Source organism: Hibiscus syriacus, unplaced genomic scaffold, assembly GCF_006381635.1.
Source record: "Hibiscus syriacus cultivar Baekdansim isolate YM2019G1 unplaced genomic scaffold, ASM638163v2 tig00110302_pilon, whole genome shotgun sequence".
NCBI classification, from domain to species: Eukaryota; Viridiplantae; Streptophyta; class Magnoliopsida; order Malvales; family Malvaceae; genus Hibiscus; species Hibiscus syriacus.
Genome location: NW_024062671.1, coordinates 266,545 through 278,957, shown reverse-complemented (window position 1 = coordinate 278,957; position 12,413 = coordinate 266,545). Strand labels below are relative to the sequence as shown.

The 12,413-nt window shown below is 33.3% G+C and overlaps 1 protein-coding gene across 1 annotated transcript; it reads right to left on the bottom strand.

Moving 5' to 3' along the window:
• Window positions 1-8,932: 8,932 nt before the first annotated feature.
• Window positions 8,933-10,473, bottom strand: LOC120116676 (3-ketoacyl-CoA synthase 12-like). Its single transcript, XM_039137097.1, has one exon. It carries the CDS (start codon window positions 10,390-10,392, stop codon window positions 8,989-8,991), a length of 1,404 nt encoding a protein of 467 aa, XP_038993028.1. The 5' UTR covers window positions 10,393-10,473; the 3' UTR covers window positions 8,933-8,988.
• Window positions 10,474-12,413: the final 1,940 nt, after the last annotated feature.

The window sequence follows — 12,413 nt, the reverse complement described above, 5'->3', positions numbered from 1 at the left end:
CTGATATGTCATTGGTTATGACATATTTTTTGTGCCTTGTGTATCTTTAGTTATCGGTTCTTTGTTTGTATGAAAGGAAGAATATCATTCCGGATTTAATTCTAGATTTGAATGCTCCAGTTGTTCCTATTGTCGTTTTATTCTTTTTTTTATCAAAGTATTTTTGCGTGTATTCGTCTAGCTCGAGCTTCGATTTTTGGATCAAATTCTACCAAATCACTTGAATTACTTCTAGTCATAAATCATAAAGAAACATCTTTATCAGTTACTTTAGCTGAAGTCCCCGACAATGACTCTAATTTTGGTAGGTGTCGTTTTACTATCAAAATCATTCCAGCTTCTTAAAAATAAATAAATAAAGAGAGAGAGTAGGGAAGCAGGGTCGGTCCACAGGGACTCTGATGTTTCTAATGAAGTGAATTTTCTGATTTAGAAAATGATGAGATAAGGTAGAGTTTTGGATGAGATTAAATAGGGGTTTAAAGTTGTTTTTTAAATAAAAGATAAAAAGTACATAAAAGAAAATAAATAATTAAATAAATAAATTTAAAGTGATTGAGATAAAGAGAAACTTATAGTAAAATTAGCCTTGGGCTTCAACTTTTGCCTCAAATTCCAGTTGATCATCGGAATAAATTTTTTCTTCGATCATTTGATGGTTACAGTCTACAGGGCCCAACCCCTGTAACTTGTTTTTCTCTCTTATAAACCGATAACCCAAATTCTATTTTTGGATATTATTCCTTTATGAAGACTAACTACGACTATCGTAGTTAGATCTAAACTGTTTTATAGATTTGGAAAAACCTGACTCAGACTATGTTCCCTCAATGAGGATTGAGACCGATCTCAATTTGCCTTAGTAGGCCACCGCTAAGAGTGTTCACTGGAAGTTGAACTTGCTACCAGCCAATTCTTCCTCCCAACTATAAATCAGAATAACTTCCAAACCAACATCGACTTTTTGATTAAAAAAACGTTTTGATTTTAAAACGATAGGTCGATTACCAATATTATTCCTCCAGAAAATTGAGAAAATAACTCAAAGTTATTTTAGTGCTTTTTTAATCCTCGCAACAAGAATTGAGTCATCGCTTCAGCCCTTGGCTATGGAGAAATTAGCTAAGTATGGTAATCATACTTAGCATATATGAAAAAAAAACTTTGAAAAAGATAAGAAAAGCTTTTATAAAACCAGATGAAAGAATAATAATGATTTTTGAATGTGTTTCTAGGCTTACACTGAGAGGGTATTTATAGCCTTCAAAATCCTAAAAACAAAGAAAAAATAATTTCTAAAATAAAGAGATAATTTATAATGATAATAATTAAATTATTTAAACTAAAATACTAAACACAAAGATAAGATAAAATATAATATTTAAACTAATATCCTAAAAACAATAGTTTAACTTAAATTCGAATTGCAGAAACGTGTGGCTGTTCCATTCGTCCTTCTAGAAATACTGACTGGACCTTTTAAAAGGTGTTGACTCATCGCCTCATCAGATGCGTCATGCCCGGATTCATGCCCACTAATCCAGCCTTGATTCTGAAAATTTAAAAAAACTGCATAATTATGTCCTTTCAGTGCAATTTCCATAATCTAGGGTCATGCATAGAAAATGAATCAAAAATAACAAATCAGCCACAAAAACTAACAATTAAAGAGCAATTTAGAGGTAAAATAATAACTAAATAAAACACCTATCAAATTTCTCCTCACTTATTCAATGTTTGTCCTCAAGCATTCCTCAATAAACACATTAAAATCACAAGTTGTCATCTTCAATTTCAATTTATTCCTCAAACTTCCAATCGAACTAAGTCCATGAAAATTGTCGAATTCAAGATATAATCAAGCAAAGACACAACTAAGGAGAATTTTAAGCAAGTAAAACATCCCAATTATTTGCCAAAATCAATAAAACATAACTCAATTCCTCACAAAGATTCACACATATCAACTCAAAGTGTTTAAGGTAAAATGAAATCGCTCAAACTGAAACTAATCAAGATATTACCATAGGCTTGAAACTCAATCAAGTCTCCACTACTAAAAGTTAACATAATGTTATAATCAAGGGGTCTTTAAATCAAGGTATAATGGGCCTTAGGTTAAGGTAGGAAAAAGGTCATGATGATCGGTTTAAGTACCAAGACAAGAGATTTACAAAATATTCTTAATCTTCGTAAAATAAAATAAAAGCAAATATATAAAAACATAAACATTTTTTCAATCTTTTTTTTGTTTTTCACCTTTTTTCATTTTTTTTCTTTTTTTTGCTTTTTATGGTTTTTCTCTTGTTATTTTCTGCATTGTACTGTTGTTCGAACCATTTTTTTGCAAATATAAAATAATGACAAAAATAATAAAATAATGAAATAAAGTAAAGAACATATATCAATGTAAACAAGTAATCTACTTGCCTTGATAAGGGTAAAAATATGGATAAAAATAAAGGCTTGAGTTTAATTATGTAGTAAAAACAAAGAAAAAGGATAAAGTCTCAAAAAGTGGCTCACTAGTGGATATATAAATGGGTAGGCTTTTTGGGAAAAAGTGAGTTTAATCCTAGGCGCCCCTATCACATTAAAACATTATGCCCAACATGTAGTCTCGATATGTATTAAGATCATGAGTTCTAGAATATCATAAATAGTCTGGTACATTCAAGTCAAACAATGAGCAAAAAAGAAAATGTATGCTCGTTAGGCTCGAATCTCACAAGAGAAGACTTATATGTACTGAGTCAAGTTCATCTCCATCAACAAATGCATGAATATCAATATTTAGCAGAAAATCACTAGTTATACCAATCACCATCATGTAAATTAAATTCGACCAAAACATGATCACAATCCAAAAGGAAGCAATAGTATAAAGTGAATTTCAAGAATAAAAACTAAAGATTCCAACACATCAATATCAGAACTACTCAATTCGAACCAATCAAACAAGCGAGTGAAAAAACTTGATAGCAAATTCTACCCCTCACTTAGATCATATTGTCCCAATATGAATAGAAAAACACAAAAGATAGAACAAAATTACTCCCCTGGTATAATTGCGGTGCAAGACGAACGTGAACGAACGACAATAACATGCGCAAGGAAAGCAGTGTTCGAAAATGTTTCGGTGGGTTAGAGTGAATCAGTCGGTTAAGGAAAAATAAATGAGCGGACAAGGAAGGGGTGGTGTTGTGCGGCTGGGTAAAGAAAGTTTAGGGGGTTTAGCTTTTTTTATTCACGTGAGTAAAGAAAAAAAGGGAAAAGTGTTTGAAAAGGATTGAAAAATGTTAAATTAATGATTAGATAATTTAATAATTAAAATAAATGGTTATATGATAAGTGATAAGTGATAAAATTAAAAAAATTGGATTTGAATGCTCCAGTTATTCTTGTTTTTGTTTTCTTCTTTTTTCTCGAAGCGTTTTTGCGTGAATATGTTTGTCTCGAGCTTCGATTTATGGATCAAATTATACCAAATCACCTGAATTACTTCTAGTCATAAATCATAAAGAAACATCTTTAGCGGTTACTTTATTTGAAGTCCCCGGCAATGACGCCAATTTTGACAGGTGTCGTTTTACTGTCAAAATCATTTCGGCTTCTTAAAAATAAATAGAGAGAGAGAGAGAGAGAGAGAGGGAAGCAGGGTCGGTCTACAGGACTCTGGTGTTCTGATGAAGTGAACTTTCTGATTTAGAAAATGATGATATAAGGTAGAGTTTTGGATGAGATTAAATAGGGGGTTTAAAAGTTATTTTTTTAAAGTAAAAGATAAAATTTAAATAAAAGAAAATAATTAATTAAATAAATTTAAAGTGATTGAGATAAAGAGAAACTTATAGCAAAATTAGTATTGGGCTTCAGCTTTTGCCTCAAATTCCAGTTGATTCTCATAATAAATTTTTGCTTCGATCATTTGTCGATTACAATCTACAAGGCCCAACCCCTGTAACTTGTTTTTCTCTCTTGTGAACCGATAACCCAAAATCTATTTTTCGATATCGATCCTTTACGGAGACTAACTACGACTATCGTCGTTAGCACCAAACTGTTTTATAGATCTGAAAAAACCTGACTCGGACTATGTTGTCTCAATTAGAATCGAGCCCGATTTCAACTTGCCTTAGCGGACCGCCGCTAAGTGTGTTCACAGGAAGTTGAACTTGCTACCAGCCGATTCTTCCCCCCAATTATAAATCAGAATAACTTATGAACCAATGTCGACTTTTTGATTAAAAAGCGTTTTGATTTTAAAAAGATAGGTCGATTACCAATCTTATTCCTCTAAAAAAATTGAGAAAATAACTATAAATTTTTTAGTGCTTTCCTCAAACCAAGGATTGAGTCATCGCTCCAGCCCTTGGCTATGGAGAAATTAGCTAAGTATGGCAATCATACATAGTATCTATGAAAATAAAAATAAAACAAAGAAGAATTTTGAAAAAGAAAAGAAAAACTTTTATAAAACTAAAGGAAAGAAGAAGAATGATTTCTGAATGTGTTTCTAAGCTTACCCTGAGAGGGTATTTATAACCTTCAAAATCCTAAAAACAAGGAAAAAGTAATTCTTAAAATAAAGAGTTAATTTCTAATAATAATACTTAAACTATTTAAAATAAAATACTAAACACAAAGATAAGATAAAATATAATATTTAAACTAATATCCTAAAATATAATATTTAAGCTAAGTATGGCAGAAACGTGCGGATGATCTATTCGTCCTTCAAGAAGCGCTGATTGGACCTTCTAAAATGTGTTGACTCATCTCCTCGTCAGATGCGTTATGCCCGGAGTCATGCCCACTAATCCAGCCTTGATTTTGAAAATAAAAAACTGCAGAATTATGTCCCTTTAGTGCAATTTCCAAATTCTAGTGTCTTGCATAGAAAATGAATCAAAACGAACAAATCAACCATAAAAACTAACAACTAAGGAGCAATTTAAACGCAAAATAATAACTAAATAAAGCACCTATCACTGACACATAAGGTAAATGTGCTGAGGAAGATTGAGGGACATCTCAAACACGTTCTAAGTGTTGAGTTTGATTCGCTATTGTTGATGAGTGTAGGTCGAGAACCTTACCATCTTTTTGCGAAATTATCAAAGAGTATCCAAGTCTTTGCCGCTGGATCAAAAGTATCCTTGTTTGGGTCAATGCAAACGGGTGGGATGGATTTTCTACGCTCGAGATGTATGTCTAGTGTGTTAGATGGTGATAAGACATGGAGGTGTTAACCAAGGCTGGCAAGTCAAGGTGTTTTGTTAAAGCGTCCAAGGTGATCAAGACCAAGTGTTCTCACCTAGTGACGAGGGTGTCGTTAGATCAAGTGAGGGAGAATGTCACAGACTAAACTTTTGGGTCCATGGACATAGGCGCAAATGTTCACAAGAGGGGTTCTATGTGCGCATACTTGAGCTTGTCGGGCATAATGAGTTAGCCCAATTCTTAGAGAATACTTACAAGTCCATGAAGGATCAAGTCCGAGGCATCCGAGAAAAGCTACGAGGGTGTTACATGTTCGATGGGGGCAATTTTGTCAAGGCTCTTGGATTCGAACCGAGACATGTGTGTGCGGATTTCTGTAGAAGAATAATACGAAGTGTTGGACTTGCTCAGAACCATCAGACCTGGCCCGTTCCTTGGAAGGTTCCATAAAGGATAATATTATCTAATAATTAAGGGGATAAATACTTAATTAAGGATAATGTTGTATTTGTATTCAAATGCCTTAGAGATAGAGATTTTTATAAGGTAGGATTCAATCTAAGCCTTCAATGTACTTTGATCTAGACCGTTAGATCTTGAGGGCCTCCACTATAAATAGAGAGCTCCTCCCCTCATTTGTAATCATTCCATCAATTCCATTCTTTCAGAGTAATAAACTCAGGCATTTACTCTTACTCTCTCTCTCTGAGTTCCTTTGTTTGTAGCTTTCTAGCCTTGTCGGCTTGTTCCCCTTTGTGTTGAAGCCTTTATGGCTTGTGTTGCCGAACGTGAGGGCTGAGATAGCCTTGAGAGTAGTTCCTTTCCGAGTTTTTTTAAGTTCTAAAGTGGTTCAAGTCGTGGTGACTTAGGAAGTCTCCACAGTGCTCGTGCTTCTGAGATCCGTTCAACCTTGGAGGCTTGGATTAGCCCCAGTGGTGTTTTGCTTCCACATTGTTGCCTAACCCTATCGGGTTTGTTCGTCACTTAGTGAGCCGGAGACTCACAAGGACGCGATTAAGGCTGACTTAGGCGCCATTTCGACTTGGAAATCGTCTAAGTGTCGCACGAATCGACTAGCAGCAGTCTAGCCCCATGACACAAGGATTAAAGACCAACTGCTACTACTAACCATCTACACCTACTAACTATATTTGCCTTTCGTTTCAATCTTTATTATAAAGTCGAAAGACTCACGCAATCAGCCAGCTCAGCATGTGAGATAGCAGAGAAAACACCAGGCAATGCTCGCCAAAGTTTCTGAATGACTTAAATAACTTCCACATACATAAAAAAGTACTCAAATACCATAGTTTTCTAGTAATTGATTTTATTCCATTTGGGTCAGCAGTGTTGAATCTGGAAATGAGTTCTACTGTATGCAAATGGAAAGGGCATTATTGTTCACAGTTCATCAGTAACCAGTAAGTTATCCACATTTAATTATGATAGGATTGTAAAGACAAAATCAAAGAATTTAAATTATAGTGTCATAATTTTAGAAATTACCATTCCCCTGTTCATAGTTAAAAGAAAAATATAAAATGTTAATAGTTCAATCAATTATAAAAAAATTGACTGATAGAAATATATATAAAAAAAGGATGTGGTAAATCGACAAATAGTGGACATATCTAAACCTATCTTTGAAAGCAACCCTTAATTCATTCATATGCTTTGATTGTTCAAATGGGTGCTCTCAACAAATATAAAAGTAAATTTTATACTTGTTAAAAATTACGAGACATATATTTTTACATTTAATTTCATGAATTTATATAATCATTTATTTACATAAACTAATATATATCTTTTACATTTGAACTATTCAAATTTGTGTTATATATTTCAAGTTAATAGTTCATTTTATGTAACATGTTCAATTGTTCACAAATTTAAGTATGTGTCATCTTTATGATTTTTTTATTACATATATATATTTTTTATTTTTTAGTTAATTGATGGTACTATAAATTTTTGATTATGAATCAAAACGAAATCTAAATTATAAAATTTAATATAAAAATTGGGGGATTTGCTACTCAGTTTTCTCTACTTCCCCAAATGTATTCTAAATATATGCTTTAATTGTTTTATCCGGGTCAAGTTTAAATAAATTAAAAATATGATCCGGCTCAATCCATAATATACCACACTTACAAATTACAAGTAACTTAGTTTGGAGTCAGAAACCAATTTGGCAAGTAGTTGGGCCAGAGCCCAAAAAAGGTACCTTAGCATACTAGTTTAGTTCCCTCCAATAGTTTTTGGGTTCTCCATGATATTCCTAGGGAATTCAACGGGAGTAGATAAAACCTGCTACAAATTACTAAAAGAAAACTCCTTCACAAAAACTAGGAGATACCCCAAGCAATACAGAGCCTCCTGTTTACGGGGTTTCAAAGAATCGATATATCGATTTCTAACTATATCTTGTATAGCATCCATAATCTCATCAATCGAACAAGTTTTTCCCCTGAAAAGCTGCCAATTCCTCTCCTCCCACACATAATAAATATAAGCATTCCTAGCAATTTTGGAAATGAAAACCAACAAAGATTTATCATTCATCTCGGTGCAAGTCCAAGCCAATTCATGATCTCAATCTGCAACAGCTCTACCAACGTTATACATCCTAAGAATCTTCTCCCAAATACAACGAGAAGAAGAAAAAAAAAAGGTGATCCCTCGATTCCAAAGCAGGAGAACATAATACACAAAGAGGATCAACAACAATATCCATCCGCAACAATTTATCTTTAGTACTAAGTCTACCAAAAACAGTCAACCAAACAATGACAGTGTTTAGGAACATGCATAGAAAACCAGATTATTTTTTGCCAAGGAACAATAGGCACCTTATGCCTAATTTCACCCCAAGTCCAAGTGACATTTACCTGCTGCCCCATCATACCATGAGTAAAGATTGAAACAACCTCATCCCTCATTTTGAACAACTTTCTCAGACTCCAACTATAGCATTGATCTTACAATCAGAGAGTCAAAAATTAGCTCCCTTTAACACATAAGAATACACCCGGACCACCCAAAGGGAACTTTCCCCGGTGAACAATTTCCGCATGAGTTGCATAACACAAGCCTTGTTCCATCACCAAATTTCCTTTAAACCCAACCCTCTTTCTTTCTTCTTTTCAGCTAAGTAGAAATTCAATTTATTAAAAAAAATGGGCAAAATAAAATTTTAAAAATTTTAAAGGGTTCAAAAAAAATTTAAATTTTGAGAGGTTTAATGATAATTTTTAAAAACTATGAGAGAGATTTAATTAAGAATACTTAAAAATTTTAAAAATAAAGATGAATTTCTAATAATATTACGATGATCAAATTAAATTTTTTAGAATTTTAAAGTCTAAATTATAAATTTTTAAATTTTTAAGGGAGTCATGCCCCACTAATCTCTATTATCTTCGGCCACTGCGCATAAGAATCCAGAACGTAAAGTCCAAGCAAACACAGCAGTAAAACACCACTATAATTGAATGAGATGTTTTGATTTATTGGTAAATAATAATTGAAGGGGCAACACTAAATGCGGGATTGTATAAACTATTATTAATTGAATTATTATAAATTTCCTTCAAAATCCAACAACAAATTGAGGAATACCAATTAACTTTAAAATTATAATAATGAAAAGAAAAAAAGACAAAGAGCATCATTGTTTATGAGTTCAACAGGAGGATTTACTGTATAAAGCGATCCAAGTGTCAAATTTATAATATATTTTTATTTTTGCAGATTACCTTGCTAATCCTCTGGGATTTTGAAGGTACTAGGATCTTCATCTTGAATCCAACCATACTTTTCCATATACGGATTAACCAGCGTCTTTGGTGGGTATTTGTCGATTTCATCTTTCCACACATTCCCATCCCCTAAATCCCTCATAACCTCCCACAAACAACTGTTGCATTTAAACCCAGCACCAAAGCTTATCATGAAAACCCTGTCCCCTTTCTTCAACCTCTTCTTGGCTTCCATATATGCTAAAACGTACCAAAGACTACTTGCTGAAGTGTTCCCATATCGATGCAGCGTCATCCTAGCCGGCTCCAAATCATACTCGGTCAAATCAAGGCTTGTTGCGATCCCATCGATCACTGCTTTCCCTCCCGTGTGGATGCAGAAATGGTCCACTCCGCTCTTGAAGTTCACCCCAGCTTTAATCGGTCCTTCGGGAGCTCCCTTTGGGGCGGAACCATGGCGGAGTTTCCATTTTTTAACGAGTGAAACCGCCATGAACCGAAACAGTTCACGGACGGGCAGGATCTTTGGGGTGACGGTCCTTAAATTGTCGACTAAAGAACGAGTTGCGGCTTTTGGAAGGGTTTTGCTAAGGTGAAATCCCGTCCTTCCTTCATCGTCTTCTTGTTGGACACAACAATTATATGACTCGTCTATGGCTCCATGATGTGTTCTCACCAAGCATTTCAGTTTGAACATTGCTTTATGTTTAAAGGCCTTGTTGTTCGTCAAAAGGATTGCGCAGCCACCCGAACGGAACAAACAATTCGCGAGAATCATCGATTTGTTGTTGCCGGCGTACCAGTGCGGACTCAACGACTCCGATGTTACAAGCAAAGCGAACTTGTTCTTGTAAGATTTGAAGACATTACGAATAATATCGAGGGAAATCAAACTTGCACTACACCCCATTGCAGTTAAGTTAAAAGACTTGATGTCTGATCTCATTTTGTAGTGATTTATGATTCGAGAAGACAGAGAAGGAACTGCAGCAAACATGGAGATATTGACGACTAAGAGATCGATTTCCTGAGGAGAAATGCCCGCCCTTGATAACAACTTCCCGATGCTGTCGCAGAAAAACTCTTCCATTTCCAAGATTCCATCTTCCAATTTCGGACACTCTTCTCTGCCGGAAAACATGATTCTCGGGGAGTATGTTTGTTCTCCGATGCCCGAACTGACAATGGCTTTCAACAAGAACTTGTACTCGTTGAGTCCGAGGTTCTTGTTTCGTTTTATAACCTCCCCACAGAATTCCGTCCCGACCATCCTATCATCACTCGGCTTGTAACATTGGTAATCCAAAATGTAACATTGTTGGTCTCTCGAATCATTAACCCACTTCCACAATATGAAGAAAATATACAGAATTGGAATACTCAACAGCAAGAAGAATAGCTCCATGACAGAAAACTAATTAACAAAGGCAAAGGGAAAAAAGGCTATACTTAGTTAGATCGACGTGGGATATGTGAGATCAAAATAATCCAAGCCCCTTATAAAGGAGAAAAACGCCCCCGGCGACATGTGAAAAGGCTTAAAGACCAATTGCTATCACTCAACAATCTACACCTACCAATTATATTTTTGCGTAGTTTCGTATCAATCTTTATTAAAAAGTCGAAAGGCTGTCATCCAATTAGCGAGCTCAGCATGTGAGATATAAAGCAAAGAAAACAGCAGACGATGATCGCTAAAGTTTCTTTAATGACTTTAACTTTCACATACATAAAAAAATATCCTAATTTGATAGTTTTCTAGTTGATTTTATTCCATTTGGGCAGCAGTGTTGAAACTGGAAATTAAGTCTAGTTGCACGCAAATGAAAAGCCATTATAGTTCACACTTAATATCATTAACCTGTTAGGTTATCCACGTCTAAGTGCAATGAGGCTGGCAGATACAGAAATAAATTAAGGGAAAGGAGCTAATTGTAATTCGTCTATCAAATAGCCATTTTCATGTTCATAGTTAAAAGCAAACCATATTAGTAATTCAATTATGAATAGAAAACAGATGACTACAAAAAAATAACAATAATAAATTGAGCTATAGTGGACAAATCTATACATATCTTTAAAAGCAATTCCAAGTCATTCATATCAATCCATATCCTCTAAAAACTTTTAGGCCCTACAGAATTGAATATTAATAAATTAAAACTTTCACCTCAAAATGTTTATCTAAATACTTAATAGATTTTTATATAATTTACCCTTGACATTCAATCCTAATTGTCTCCATATATTATCAACTTTGAAATTTGAAATTATTAACCATTAATCAATATTATTTTACATTCACGAACGACAGTTTTGAGTAATCATGTGCTCTTAAGTCTCAACCTTTTTTTCTTATAAGAGATGGAGAATGGTTGCATCTGATATTAAACTCCGATCTAATGTTAATCCAAACTAAAACAATACCAATAGATTATAAGTTTGATAGACACTCTTAATCGTTAAAGTATACTTAAATAAAAATAAAATTTAAATTTATTAAATGTCACCATAGATATATTTTATATTTAATTTATTAGATTTATGTAATCAGAACATACTATCTTTTATAGTGTATTTATATTGATCTTCACAAATTTAATATATCTTTCCTATATTTGAACTATTAAAATTTGTATGATATCTTTCAAGTAAACAGTCATTCCGGGTACATTTTGACCTATATAAATATGTATATTTTTATGTTTATTTCATGTCATGTCATCTCTTTTTAGAGCATAGTATGTTTTGAGTTATAAAGTAATTTACATGTTTTTGTTATATTTGTAATATGTATCAGTTGTCTTATATTTTGTATGATTTTACATGGTTATTTATTTTGAAATTTGTATGTATATATACAACTCTGTTTTTTCATGTTAAATTTTTATATTTTAAATAAGTTTATGTGTGTTTTTATGATTTAACAATCGATTTTATATATATCTTGAACATTCGTGTTTTGTATGCTTATGTTATATTAATATTTATTTAATTAATTTGTATATCATTTTTCTATTTCAATTGATTTAATTAAAAAAAATGAAATTATTGGGTTCGAGATACATTAATATTAGTAGGGATATATGTGGTTAAATAATAAAAGAAGCCGCCCAAGTAGAATAATGGATTTCAAAGCCTCAGAGCCAACAAATATAGTTGGGTAATTAAGAGCAAGTAGTGCTTTGAAATTTAAACTCATCCATGGGGCCCGTGAATGACTCAATTATTCATATCATTATCGTCCGTCCCTTAATTATTTGTGTGGTGGAACCCTGGATTGCTATTGCTTACCTTGAGGGTTTCGTACATTTAGGATTAGGGACGGACTGGGGGTGTTTGGAGTAGTCATTCTCTTTTGTAAATTTTAAACTATTATATAATTCATATTTTTTTTATGTTTTTATTAATTTAGTTTATATTTAT

Coding starts and splice junctions, on each gene's coding strand:
- LOC120116676 (XM_039137097.1), bottom strand. CDS start 10,392: ATGGAGCTATTCTTCTTGCTGTTGAGTATTCCAATTCTGTATATTTTC.